Source organism: Aedes albopictus, chromosome 3 (genome assembly GCF_035046485.1).
Source record: "Aedes albopictus strain Foshan chromosome 3, AalbF5, whole genome shotgun sequence".
In the NCBI taxonomy this organism is placed as follows: Eukaryota; Metazoa; Arthropoda; class Insecta; order Diptera; family Culicidae; genus Aedes; species Aedes albopictus.
Genome location: NC_085138.1, coordinates 415,823,816 through 415,839,074, shown reverse-complemented (window position 1 = coordinate 415,839,074; position 15,259 = coordinate 415,823,816). Strand labels below are relative to the sequence as shown.

At 43.0% G+C, this 15,259-nt stretch overlaps 1 protein-coding gene across 2 annotated transcripts in view; it reads right to left on the bottom strand.

The window, feature by feature from the left end:
• Positions 1-15,200, bottom strand: part of LOC109403148 (zinc finger protein 62 homolog) — a 32,608-nt gene extending 17,408 nt beyond the window's left edge. Inside the window, exons 1-3 of one of the 2 annotated variants that reach the window (XM_029875675.2) lie at positions 9,830-10,064; positions 8,966-9,714; positions 7,630-7,920 (exon numbers count right to left, since the gene is read on the bottom strand). In XM_029875675.2, coding sequence (XP_029731535.2) covers positions 7,632-7,920; positions 8,966-9,714; positions 9,830-9,931 — 1,140 coding nt within the window. In that variant the 5' untranslated portion in view covers positions 9,932-10,064 and the 3' untranslated portion in view covers positions 7,630-7,631. Of the gene's footprint in view, positions 1-7,265; positions 7,921-8,965; positions 9,715-9,829; positions 10,065-14,149; positions 14,887-14,957 lie in introns of those variants that run through there. The other variant, XM_029875677.2, reaches the window with a different exon arrangement.
• Between the last annotated feature and the right edge of the window lie 59 nt (positions 15,201-15,259).

Here is a 15,259-nt window from a genome sequence, read left to right as displayed (position 1 = left end):
GGTGACATGGCTACCGGATCTGGTCGAAGTCACGAAGAACGATCGCTGCTGGTGCAAGTCGAAGCCACAATCCATTAAGTTTGCCGTCAATTCAGTTGTTGCAGGGACGCGATAATTGGTCCACCTGGCGTTTTGCTGTGCAAACATTTTTGGAGTTGGAAGATTTGTGGGACGCTGTGAAGCCTGGAAGAAACGCCGATGGAACATTTGCGGAAGTGGACGTGATGAAGGACAGAAGAGCTCGTGGCAAGATCATAATCTCACTGGATCCTATAAACTACGTTCACGTCAAGGACGTTTCAACAGCTCGGGAGACGTGGTCGCGCTTGGAGGCAGCATTCGAGGACTCCTGTCTAATGGGTAGTACGGAGATCGCAAGAAATTTCTTGGCCTATCTCGATGCGTGGGAAATTCAGGCAAGGAATCGCTCAAGAAATGAGAAAGCGTCGCTGTATTCCGGATCCTAGTACGGAGCTGAAACGAAACGTCAAATCAAATGGGGCTTGCTGTGTTAAATTTCTTGACCATTCCGGTCACGGAAAATTAATGCACTGAACGAAAATTACTTGAGCGATTCCGTTTGAGGTCCATACCTAGCATAACTAGGAAAGTCGGACTGCTCAGGAAGCTGATTTCAACAACTCTGGAGAACTGTGCGTCCATGGAGGTCTTTGTGAACAGCATCATCGCAACAGCCCACCAGCTGCGCGGTATTGGTTTCGATATTGGAGACGAATGGATCGGGACGTTGCTGCTCGTCGGCTTGCCTGAAGAATATCGCCCAATGATAATGGCAATTGAGAACTCCGGGTTGCAGATAAGTGCTGATGTTATCAAAACCAAACTCTTGCAAGAAGTAAGTATACCTTCAACCGGGGCTGCATACGCAGGCAAGAAGCAAGTATGGAAGCAAAGGCAAGATGCAAATACGAAAACGGCAAGCAACGGTCCAAAGTGTAGAAACTGCAAGAAGTTCGGGCATATCGCAAAATATTGTCCAGTGAAGGTTTCGAAGCATGAAAATGGAAAAGCGTGGTGTACCGTATTATCGATGATCGCTGAGGATGATCAGAATTGATATTTTGATTCGGGAGCATCCGGCCACTTCACGAAGACGGAAGAATGTAACCTTGTAGCTCAGGGATTAAGGGATCAACAGGGTCGTCTATAGAGGATGGCTTGAACTTTCCTGTCTCGCAGTCTATCAACAGTAACATTGAACATTTGAAGCGCATATGAACACCATAGAAAATCTGAGACCGACCAACAACATTCACAAACGCTCTAAATAAATATACTAACGGGAATTAGAACAGATCATCAGACCAGCGAGGGATGGTAACTCCTTCCGAGTTCGGAACCGTTCAAAAAAGGGCCAGAAATGGTAAAATCGCTAGAACCAGGGCTGTGTCCTTAATAAAGTGGCTACTCTGAGGCTAGTTACAATTTACATAATTTATTTTGTGACGTCACACTTAACTATGGGTACTTGCATGCTGATTGAACTTCGGGATCCGGATCCCCGAATTGTGGTAGATTGTTGTTTCGCAGGTAGGTAACCGGCGGCCACATTGGCGACGGTTGTCGGGGCTATGGTTGGCCAAATGAAGATGGCGAATTCTTGGGCTGTAGCTGGAGCCATTCGGAGGACGCAATGGCGACCGATCGTGGTTTCGTTCGACCGACAGATCGCAATGGCCGTTGCTGCGGTAATCCTCACTACGTCGGGGGGGGGGGGGGGGGGGGGGGGCTCACGGCTTTTGTCTGTCGAGGCCGCCACGGAGATTCGATTTCCGATCACTGGAGAGCGCACTTGACCACTACAGATGCTTCCGGGATCACTCCTAGGCAGTGGTACACAAATAGAAAGAAAAAGGCCCAATTGGGTTTTTAAATTTTGTAAAATATATTGGGTTTTCGATTTTATACGAAAGAGCACCTTTTTCTGAGCCACTATGATTTTTTTTCAGATTTTTAGAACCTTATTTTGATACCTAAAATCAATTTCAAAGATTTTTTTAGAAATCACCCTTTGACAGCTGGGCAACTGTTTGACAGCTCCACCCAGTACAAACTGCGACGAGGGGTGATTCGACAAATCGCTCACATACAAACTTCAAATTGATTTTTAAATAGGTTCCTGGGCTCCAAAATTCATGAAAATTTGGATTTCGGCTCAGTTTGACATGCAGATTCAGAATATCGAATTATCTCAACACCGTTAAAGAAGCCAATTGCTGGACCTAACCACAAATTTGAATACCCCGTGACATCACTAGCACAAGCCTCTTACAATTTGCCATGAGCAATACAATACAATAATTCACAATAGAAATTACCTTTTTCTTATGGGTTTTCTGTTTAACTTTCTACTTTTTGGATCTTCGCACTACTATTTAGCATCAGAACTGTTGGAAATAACACATATTAGTTAGGTCCTTTTTACATAACACTAATCCAAACACACTAACCGTAATATCTTCGTGGACGTTAATACTAATTTTTAATATTTTTTGTGATGTATTTTTAGCATAACTTGCACAATTTTAAAGACCTAGGATAAGAACAAAACAACAGTTATTAACGATTTTATCACAAACTATAAATTAATTTTAACCTTTTACAATATGTACACTATTTACACGCGCGCACTACTGTCTGTTCTGGTGATCTTGATCGGAAAAAGAGATTGATCATTGGCATTTCTGGCTTTTATAATCAACGGCCATCTGTGGAACAGAGCTAGATTAAACATGCAACATTCAACATACATCCATTGTTTAATCTTTTGCGCTCATAATTTGGTCATATACCCAATTTTTGCTGGCTCCATCTGTCTGTCAAACTAAAGACCAAGAAGTACTTTACCCAGTCTCTTTACAATGTTATACTGTCAGACGGCCCGTCAAACAGTGGGTACAGTAAAAGTGGAACAGAGCTCTTGCACTCATCAAGCCAACTGAGTGAAGCCACCCGTTCCATACTGGTATTAGTGGGATCCTACTTCGCAAAGGGCGTATTAGTCATGACCGGGAATTCGGGAAAGGAAATTGGAAATATCAATAAATCTTGTGGCGGAGCTACAAGTCCAATTTGGAACCAACGGTTACAAGAATTGCTGGAAAGTTCACGTAAGTGCGGTGGAAAAGTCGTTGCAGCCAATAAAGGTGCCATGAACGTCGTTGCGAAAGGAACGGTTAAGGTATACCCCGAATGCTGCCCTGAAGATTCGCCAACCCAACTAACATTTTCAGCGCTATAAGCTACAGTCATTTGCTTTCTGTTGTGTAACCATCGAGTAAAAGCAGTCAACGCTGAATAAAAGGAAAGCTAGTCAAATATAAAGCATAAGCTAATACACGACTGCAAAACAAGCACCATCCAGCTACCAAACTCGGTTTTCAGAAATCCATTGTTTGTCACTGGGGCTGCCTTTACTCCACTCTATTCCAACTCCGGGAGATTTCCCGGAAGATGTGAAAACTTGAACACATCGAATAGGAGTCCCCACTAACAAAACAGCTGCTACTATACAGTACAATTCGTTATACTGACAAATCCCCTAAGCAGCAGCGCTTTAAAGGCCGTTATGCGATTTCATTACGGCCAGAATCTGTAATAAAGAAACTGTTAGTTTACCAACACGGCTTGTCGGATGTAAACATTATTGTCAAAACAAACTTTAAGCGGGATGTATAGCTACTACACAAATTCTTTACAGCTATCCATCTCTGTGCTGTGAAATTATTTGGGTTGCTTTTATTGCACTTTAATTCAATGCCGGAAGATTTTCCGGAAGATGTGCAAATCGAGTAAGAGTCCCAGCCACTACAACAGCTGCTTTTATACAGTACGTTTTGTAATGTTGCCAAAACACAAAACAGCAGCGCTTCGTAGCCCTTTAAAGAACACTCTTTCAGCTAGAAGCTGTGAAGAAGAATCTGTTGGCGCAATCACACAGCTTGTTCAATGTAAACATTATTGCGTTTGACGTTTCACAAGCTTTTGCAGCAAGATGAAGTTGGGTAAGGTTTCTTGTGGCACAATTATGAAGCCTTGTCTGGAGTAAAACAAAACGGGCTATTTTCTATGTTATTTATATATAGCAGTGTGGCAGCGAGGACATCATCGGGACCAGTGGATACGGAGATCGGGAGTTCGATTCCAAATAACGGCAAGTAATATAATTATTCAATTTTAAAAGTGATAATTCCAGTTCCACATGTATTGCGTCACGGTATCCATAACCTAATTATATTTAAACGTTTAATTTGGGGATGCCGTATAACTATCATTTAACAAATGCGAAAAGGCTGAAAAAGCGCCTTCTCAAGATGTTATTCAGTTAGTGGTTACATAGGAGCCGAGAAAAGAGATATGACTTGGTGGCATAGAAGCTTCTCGCACAGCATATACATGCTGATTAAGTTCGCCAGATTCATTGGTATAGGGCTTGCATAGAAGCTTCCATCTATATGTACAACACAGTAACTCAGCATCAAGCCGTATTGAGGACGCTTTGTTGACGTTTACATTCACAATAAATGTTAGTTGGGAATAGAGATGCATGATGTCCAGGTAATTCCATAACTGTCCGTTAATTTGATTTCCGTGAACCAGATACAGTAGTGAAGCGAGGCCACGAAGTGAAGTTCAGCATGGACGGAGTTCAAGCCTACATCGTTTGACGAATGGAATGGTTACCGGTATGGAAGTCTCGAAGCACCCTACGGCAAAAGTAGACCTGAAATGTAAAGTTTGTGCGATGGGAAAGCAAACGCGTTTACCATTTCCGAAATCAGGATCAAGAGCGAATGAACTTCTGGAGCTGGTACATTCTGATATTGACGAACCAATGGAGGTCTCGTCTCTGGGTGGCAGCCGCTATTACCTGACGTTTACGGATGACAAATCGCGCAAGATTTGGATCTATTTTCTGGAGGAGAAATCTGGAGAAAGCGTCTACAAGGCATTTGAAAATTTCCGAAGCATGGCTGAAAAGCAAACGGGTAAGCAGCTAAAAACTCTCCGAACAGACAACGGCAAGGAGTTTGTGAATAAGCGATTCGAAGACCACCTACAGCGTTTGGGCATACGGCATCAAACTTCGGCGGATTATACTCCAGAGCAGAACGGACTGGCGGAACGATGCAGCCGAACCATCGTTGAAAGAGCAAGATACATTCTGTTCAAAGCACACCTTCCCAAAACGTTCTGGGCCGAAGCAGCCGCGACAGCGGTGTATTAAATATATCGATCGCCAACCAAAGGACACCAAATGACCCCGGAAGAAGCTTGGAGTGGTAGGAAGCCTGACCTAGCCCACGTGCGTATTTTCGGATCACCTGCAATGGCGCACATCCCTAAACAAAAACGCAAGAAGTGGGATTCGAAGGCTTTCGAGTGCGTTCTAACCGGTTTTGATGAGGACACGAAGGCTTATCGTCTATGGGACCCTGCATCAAGAAAGCTGGTCAAGTCTCGAGATGTGACGTTTCTCGGCGAGCAAGCACAGACTGTCGTACAAGACGTACAGATTCCGGTGAATCACAAATCGAAGATTGTTAGTTTGGATTACGTGGAAGTAGCTTCATACGAACCTCAACCCATTCAAGATGCAATCGAGGAACCGGACGAAGTAACAGCCGCTGAGACAATCGATGAAACAATGCCGAGAGATGAAACGATTATCACGAGTGATGAAAGCGACGAAGAATTTCAAGATGATGCAGTTCCGACATGTTCTCAGCATCAGGTTCCATTCCAACAAGAAACACTATACCATTGAGACCACGGGGGTGATCACTCTAATAATATTAAGGAAATTTAAATATTTTTATTTGAATTCCATAAATATGATGCTATAAAATTCATGACACTGAACTAAAATTTATTTTCACAATCACAGCAGTCACTGATTTCCAACGCATTTCTTTCATTGGTTGCAACACATGTGTCTGTCATTATAGGAGGTGTAAAATAATTTCAAAATTAAGTTTCATATTCTAATTCCGTCTGATCCCAATATTTTATCTTTCTAGGATTAAAATTTTGGACATTCTTGAAGGAAATATTACTTGAAGAACCAATTGTACATTAGTGTGAATACGAGTAGCATCATGGACGTTCCAGGAATTCTAACCTAGTATTCGCAAGAGCTCCATTCTTGGCTCCATTACGGAGTGCCTGAAACTCTTCCAGAGAGTCAAAACCAGACCAGCTTGGAAACACCAAGGCTTACATTATGAAATCCCATAGATTTTTATTTTGGAATTCTAAAAATGTTGGTTAAAATAGAACAGGTTGTGTTGATAGTAAAAAAGAAAGGTGTTATTTTTTTCGGCCCAATCTATGAGTGAGAATGAGAATATTTCGGTTCAAACAAACAGTTTTGTATATTTCATTGCTTTTTATATTTTATACATGACAAACTTCGGGAAATCCTGATTTGATTTTCTATTATACATTTCCGAAATTGCATAGCGATCCTGATCTGAGACCGTTCATAAACCAAGGAGAGTTTTTGGGGTGGCGATATGATAGGGCTGACCAAGGGGCTGACCTAAGCCCGTAAAGGCGAGAGGGGTTCTAAGATGCCCAAACTTTGGCCCATGTAGTTTGAGAACAGCTTTTACTGGTCTTTGAATGTTTATTTGCGCTTCACACAGCTAGTGCAGAGCGATGTTCGTAATAAGTAAATCATGTCTACGCGTGGCATAAAAAGAAGTCCTTTATCGCCCTGAAAAAATCGATCAAAATATCAGGTAAAAAATAACCAAAGCAGTGATTCCATACCACGTTCCATACATATGCGGATCGCACCCGAAACACTCTTTATAATATGCACAATAAATCCTAAAAACAAATTAGAAAGTTGATATCCACAAAATTACTCTACCGAATTTTACATTTTCGTCGTGATTTTCGTTGACAGCCAAATAAACAAAATGAAAAAAAAAATCAAAGTTTGCTGAGACCAAAATTTCAGTTCAGATACATTTTTATGGCATCATCAGAAAGCTATAAAAAATGAATATATTTAAGCGTATGAATACGCATATTTAATATTATTATTGGAGTGATCAACCACTGTACAAACAAGTTGTTCTTTCTACGGCTCCGATTGTATACCAATAATACTGTATTTTTTACGTCAGTGAATACCGATTAGAAGCATGATATTTTTGGGTGTGAAAATCATTCAGGCGAAGTGGACTGAAAATCTAACCTAGAATATCCTGAGATTCTACTCATCGCTTGCCGGATCTCATTTTTCACGGAAATAGTGGCTTTCTATTGGCTACAGTTTTTTACAGTTCGTTTCTGGCTATGTAAAACAAACCTTCACAATTGTATGTAAAAATAAGGCATCTTCAAAACTTGAATAAAATATTGATAAACATCAGCACGTTTATAGAATAGTATGCAAATCTAGGTATTTATGTTCGTGATTTGAAAGGAAAGATAAAAGTGCATATCGTAAAACTAGCTTTGTATAAACACCTACCAATTATGTATCAAAATAAATAACATTGCATTTCATACTTCTTCAATGCGGAACAAAAAAGTCTGAAATTGTTCATAACAACGTATCGATATTTGCTGATATCATATGAAACGAACTCTTACCTTCAAACTTTGACACCTTCGACGCCCTTTTTGAGCAGTGCCTCTTTCATTGCCCTCTTGCCACTCAGAACCATGAGCGGCACGCCCGGATGGTTCTTCTTCATGTGCGCCACGTACATGTTCCGGTGGACGTAGGCCGCCTCACACACGCTACAGCGGTACGGTGCCTCGCCGCTGTGCGTTCGCATGTGAATGTTCCACACGGACTTGCAGTAGAATCCTTTACCACACTCGGGACACTTGAAGTCACGCGTCTGGTTGTGGATTCTCAGGTGGTACGCCAGAGTCGTTCTGTGGGGGAAAGATTAATCGAAATTAGATCAATGCTATAGAGTATAGATGGATTCGACGTAAATGTTAAACAGATGACAGAATCTATGATAAATAAACAAAAAATACCGTGCGAGCACCATATTATAGACAGCTTCATATTCTGAACAGTCGGCTAACGCAAAACAGATTTTCCTTTTATGAAGCATATATTGAATCAAGAGTTGAGGTGTTTATTTTATTAAGCCCCTCTATTATCCAATCGTTACAAAACATATCGTTTTTGACTGAACTGCGAACGTAGAGAATGTGTTTGTACATAGTAAGTAACACTATGTGTTCAGAATTAGGACCACGGCTTCTTATGGTGTCCATAATTAGGAACACGATACAAAGATATGTCTAGATCAGAGACTGGAAGTTATTATGAGATTCAATTTATTGTATACATTTAGCTAGACAACAAACACATTTGATGGTAATGTGAAGCATTATCTCTAGCAACAAGAACTTCCATTTATTTTAGTGCTTGTTGTGAGATTCCTTTAACCGTTCAGAATATGGGTACCGCACGGTACAAGTATTGGAAACAAGAGTAACTTTAGATTCGGGTGTGTTAAGAAGTAGAAGTAATTAAGTAATCACATTTTTATCTTATCTTTACTTAAATTTACTTAAATACTCTAATCCTAATAAATATAGGTACATGAATCGAAACGTTTTTTTATACTTAATCGATTATTTAAGATTCAAATGCCATCTAGTATAACGGTAGTGTTTTCACAACTGAGTTTGTCAGAGACGATCGATACATATTAAGACAAACTTTCTACTGCATCTGAAAGTAAAATCTGATCATCGATAGAAATATTGTGTTTTCTAGCTACACAAGGCTTTTACATATAAATGTCAAGGATGCTCATGTGTGTATGTTTTGATTTTGTCGAGACCTATTGGTCATTCATCCCTCTAAAGGATGCTCATGCCGTACATATGGTCACCATGATGTATAAGGCGGACCGAAAGATTAGATAAGCAACCCATCATTGATTTAGAATCTACTCACTTATTAAGAAATTTCAGCGGACACAGCGTGCACGCATGCTTCCTCTCCCCGTGCACACTCTTCGTGTGCGCCACCATTGCCGGTCGGCTGCCAAACACCTTCCCACACACGGAACACGGACATTCCTGACCCTCGACGTGATTGCGCCGATGGTGCGACTTCAGGTTGTACTTGCAGTTGAATTTGTCACCGCATATTTCGCACTCGTACGGTTCCAACCCGAGGTGTCGATTCCGGTGGCCATCCATCCGACGGCAATCGATGCTCCGTCCACATTGTTCACAAACTATGGTTTGCCTCTTATTGGCTGTTTTGTTAAGGACATACTCGCGGTATTCCTGCGGGGGCATATCGGCGGCTTCCTTGAACTTCCGTGACCATGGACGAGCAATGATGACCCTCTCTCCGTTCTCGTCCAATACGGGTGGTTTAGTAGATTTTTTGTAAGGATATTTCTTCTTTTTCTTCAGTGGGGGAAGACTTTTAAAGTACTCGTCTTCTGAGTTGACTTCTACTTCGGCAGAAGAGTCATCTTCTCTGGGCACTTTGATATTTTCGGCAACTACTTCAAACTCTCCTTTCAGCACGGCTTCCGGTATCGAAGGTTTTTCTTCCGGAGGTTCCACGTTCGGTTCTCTGGATTTAATGTGAGATAAGCGAAATTTTTGCTTGAAGAGGTAAAACTTCTCCACTATGTCGAAGCACGAATCACAAACGTCCTTTGACAGGCGCCGGTCATTGACATCGATCTGGAAATGGGAAATCCAGAAGTTTTACACCTGTTCTCCAGTTTCGGACACGACACCTGTCGAAGGCTACCTACTGGTCTCATCATAGGTCGCCGTCGCTTCCGGTTTGACTTACCCACATGCAGACGATGTTCAGAATCTTTTCTCGGAAAGGGCGGTCGTCAAGACGTTTGTTATTGGGAGATTCTCCGGAGCACAATCTACAGCTTCCCATCATGAAGGTTGCAGAACACGTCAGAAAATGACGACTACCTTAGTATTATTTCTTTTCACTGGAAGATTTCACTTTTACTGGTCCATCTAGCTAGGTACGCATTCTTTTTATCAAAATTTTTGTTCAGAACTAAATACTTCGCGAAACCGGACACCCGCGCCACAGCGTTGTTAAAGTGCGAAGATAATGCGGAGCAAAACACGACGAAAGCAATAACTAATTACGTCATCGTTTCGTTTTCAAAGGCCACTCAAACCTAGGACTCAAACGAATGATCATTATTAAATATTCTGAAGGGTTTATTTTTAATCCGGATGATTGTTTTTGTAGAACCACAGTGGAACGAATGGCAACTATTAAGTCCAAAAATTTGATCCAAAAAAATATTTTAGATTTTAATTTGATTGATCTAAATTTACCGCTACAATCAGAAGAACATATATACATTCATTTGTTCAACATCACATTTAGGACAATTGACTTAAGACATAGTCAACAATAGTACGCCACTAATACTCGGTTTGTAGCGAGGGGCGGATCACTACCACAACAACCTCATCGAAAATGCGTGATTTGGCCTAATGCGCTGAAAAATGCATTGAAAATGCGCTAAAAAATTCAATGTGTTGAAAAATGCATGAAATGCTCATGTATTTTTAAGCCCTAATACGCCAATGCGCAACATGCAAACGTCAATACGCAAAGCTGAATCGAAAATGCGCTAGTGATCCGGCGCTCCTCGGTTTTTGGCTGCCGCTCTCAATCCTTGGTCGCGCCCAATGCTCACTAGGTCGCTCCACCTGGTCCGCCCATCGTGCTCTCTGCGCGCTCAACACCTTCTTGTGCAAACCAGATCAGTGGCGAACACCAACTTTGCAGGGCTGTTGTCCGGCATTCTTGCAACGTGCCCTGTCCACCGTATCCTTCCGGCTTTGGCCACCTTCTGGATGCTGGGTTCGCCATAAAGGGTAGCGAGCTCGTGGTTCATCCTTCTCCGCCACACACGGTTCTCCTGCACGCCGCCGAAGATCGTCCTTAGCACGCGTCGCTCGAAAACTCCAAGTGCTTGCAGGTCCTCCTCAAGCATGGTTCACGTCTCGTGTCCGTAAAGGCCCACCGGCCTTATAAGCGTTTTGTACATGGTGCATTTGGTGCGTGAGTGAACCTTTTTAGACCGCAGCTTCTTCTGGAGCTCGTAGTAGGCCCGATTTCCGCTGATGATTCGCCTTCGAATTTCACGATTCACATTGTTGTCAGCCGTCAATGAGGATCCGAGGTAGACGAATTTCTCCACCACCTCGACACGACGGTATCCCCGTCTATTGTAATATTACTTCGTAGACGGATCCAGTCGTTTTCGGTTTCACCTTCGATTCCTTTGTTTTTGAGGCATTCACCACCATTCCGACCTATTGTTGCTTCGCGTTTCAGGCAGGTTTACAGCTCGGCCCCTGTTAAGAATGTTCTGGCGATAATGTCCATGTCGTCCGCAAAGCACACAAATTGATCGGATTTTGTGAAAATCGTTCCCCGGCTGTTGAGCCTGGCTCGTCGCATCACACCTTCCAGAACGATGTTGAAAAGTAGGCGTGAGAGTCCGTCCCCTTGTCGCAGTCCCCGGCGAGATTCGAATGAACTGGATATGTTGCGAAAGCTTTCATAAATACTGTGAAACTGGCAACACTGAATAGAGACAGAATAGATGAGAAAATTTAGAAGAAAGGCCAGTTAGTTGAAAAATCGGATCCTTTGCGAACGCACGGATGTGTTCACTATAATGTAAGTTATTGTATGTAAATTGAATTATTATTTTTATTATTAATAAATTTATTTAACAGCATTCAAGCTGCTCCAAAAAAGCTGCTCTCAATAGGTGATCGTCCGTGGCAAAGAAACGTCCCCAACTCAACAGGATAGTTCACCCGAAACCCGTACGCAGTTTTGTACATCGTCCATCATTGCTTTAATCAATCTAGTCAGCTTCCTAGGAAAACCGTTTTCGTTCATGATTCTACATAGCTCGCGTCTGCGCGGTCGATACTGTCATATGCCGTTTTAAAGTCGATGAACAGGTGATGCGTTGGGACCTGGTATTCACGGCACTTCTGGAGGATTTGCCGTACGGTGAAGATCTGGAGCGTTTTCGACCGGCCGTCGATGAAGCTGGCTTGATAACTTTCAACGAACTCATTAGCTTTAGGTGACAGACGACGGAAAATTATCTGGGATAGCGCAGCATTCAAAATGGTGATCGCTAAGAAGTTCTTACGTTCCTGATGGTCGTCTTTCTTGTGAATGGGGCAGATTACCCCTTCCTTCCACTCCTCCAGTAGCTGTTCAGTTTCCCAGATCCTGAGTATCAGCCGGTGCAGACAGGTGGCCAACTTTTCTGGGCCCATCTTGATGAGTTCAGCTGCGATACCATCCTTACCAGCTGCTTTGTTGGTTTTGAGCTGATGAATGGCATCCTTAACTCCCCTCAGCGTGGACGTTGGTTCATTTCCGTCCTCCGCTGTACTGGCGTCGTCGTTTCAGCCGTTGCCGTGGTCTGTCGTGCCTAAGTTCCCCACGCCATTCAGGTGTTGATCGAAGTGCTGCTTCCACCTTTCGATCACCTCACGTCCGTTCGTCAAGAGGCCTCCGTTCTTATCCCTGCATATTTCGGCTCACACCACAAATCCGTTGCGGAATCCGTTGAGCTTCTGCTAGAACTTCCGTGTTTCTTTGGAACGGCACATCAGTTCCATTTCTTCGCACTCCGCTTCTTCCAGGCGGTGCTTTTTCTCCCGAAAGAGGCGGGTCTGCTGTTTCCGCTTCTGTTTGTGACGTTCCACGTTCTGTCGGGTATCTTGCTGCAGCATTACCGCCCGCGCTGCGTTCTTCTCTTCCAAAACCGTTGTGCACTCTCCGTCGAACCATTCGCTCCGTCGATTCCGTTCCACGTACCCGACGATGCTCTCAGCTGGCCGCTGATGGCTGCTTACACTGTACTATCAGAAAAAGGTGCTCTTTTGTATAAAACTTAAAAATCAATACATTTTTTGAAATACAAAACCCCAATTCGAATTTGCGTGCTCCAGCCGATGTCCTTGTATTATTGTCCCAGCACCAAATCGAGGTCATCGCACATGCGAAGTTGCAGCTGCGAAAAAGCTGCGATGTAAATTAGAATATATTTTTCTGTTGCGCATTATTAAGTTAATTAAGAGCTACAATATGCACTAATTCAAATTGAGTAGTGTCATTTCTAATGTAGTTTAAACATAATTTTTGGACCGCCGGTCACTTTGGATTTAAACCAAAAGCAAAATATAGAGGCAAATAAGACCATCGAACCAACTAGCAGGCAGTTCTTCCTCTTCCCATCTTCTTCTTCTTGGCTCAAAGTCCCAACTTGGAAAGAACCTGCATCTCAGCTTATGCGTACATCCACTGTTATTAACTCAATTGATAGCTTCCTCTGCCGATGAACATTTCGCGAGTGTATATCGTGTGACAGACACGAAGATACTCTATAGCTAAGAAGAAAATCAAGAAAATTTCCTTCACATATCTTTGAATATAATACGGTACATATAATAGTAGATGCAGCTGCTCATTGCCGTGCTTGAGAAGTTCGCCCTTCTCAGAAGCTTTGTTGTTCTTCAGTCCTCCTATTGATTGATGCACCAAGCGGTAAGAAGAAGAGTTTTGACATCCAAGCGGTGTGCCGTTTACATCCATCGACCAATCAGCGACGAGGATCTAATCGACGGCACATCGCTTGGATGTCAAAACTTCTTCTTCTTTTCGCTTGGTGCATCAATCAATGGCTGTCTTGAGCTCGTCTAGCGTTCAAGATTCTACACAGCCTGTCATCAAGTTTCCATCACGGTCGTTGCATTCGACGGTAGAAAGCATTGTTCTTCTATGCGCGCCATTGGCAGTTTCGCAAAACCTCCGCATATCATTTTCTTTTCCATACACACTCTTGCGCCTGAGCAATACGATTTCCGTATCAATTCGCGAAAAGATCGTACCTGACAAAATGTACACCCGCGGTACAATGTACAATAGTCTGATAGTCTACAGAGGATTGTTAACGATTTTGCGAAAAAATCATGATACCTTTAGTCGTCCATTATTCATTAGCAAGCAAAATTCGCTTTTGCATTATTGGTTGACAGATTAAAATAGGTAAATGTTCTTCATTGAATCTATAGACATAAAAGGTATACTCACTTCTTGTGGAATTTCAGCGGACAGAGCGTGCACGCGTACTTCCTCTCCCCGTGCACGTTCTTCATGTGGGACACCATCGCCGGCCGGCTACCAAACACCTTCCCGCACACGGAACACGGACACTCCTGACCCTCGACGTGATTGCGTCGGTGGTGCGACTTCAGGTTGTATTTGCAGTTGAACTTGTCTCCGCATATCTGGCACTCGTACGGTTCCAGCCCCAGGTGCCGATTCCGGTGGCCATCGATCCGGCAGCAATCGACGGTCCGCCCGCATATTTCACAAACTACGCTTTGTTTCTTTGGCGGTTTTTTAGTCTGGACGTACTCGCGATATTCTTGTGGAGGAAGATCGACAGCTTCCTTGAATTTTCGTGCCCATGGACGGGGAACGATGACCCTTTCGCCGTTTTCATTGAGGACGGGGGGTTTGGTGGATTTCTTATAAGGGTACTTCTTTTTCTTCTTCAGAGGAGGAAGACTCTTGAAGTATTCGTCTTCTGAATTGTTTTCGTCTTCAGAAGAATCTTCGTTGGGTACTTTGAGGTTTTCAGCGATTACTTCAAATTCTCCGTTCAAAACAGCTTCCGGTATAGAAGTCTTTTCTTCCGGGGGATTTACTTCCCTATCCTTAGTTTGAAACAAACGACATTTTCTCTTAAATAGGTAAAACTTTTCCACTATATCGAAGCACGAATCACAAACATTCATCGACAGATGTCGGTCATCGACATCGATCTGTAGAAGGAAAACCCGACAATTTTTAGACTTTTTGTTATCACTTCACCCACTGTTCCGTCCCTACTTACCCACATGCAGATGATGTCCAGAACTTTTTCCCGGAAAGGACGATCATCGAGACGTTTATTTTTCGGAGACTCTCCGGAACACAACCTACAGCTTCCCATCACGAAGTTCACGACTGAACTGGTTGCGGATGCGGAAAACTATGAGATAAACGACTTTCACTTTTACTGAGAGTTTTCACATCTTTTCATCTACCCGGTGTACACTCCAGGTAAATACTACGGCCAGGGGTTAACGCACTTTCTTTCGATCTGTTCATGCGGCGTGCGATGCGCTGCTGCACCGTAAAGAATAACCGGAGCAA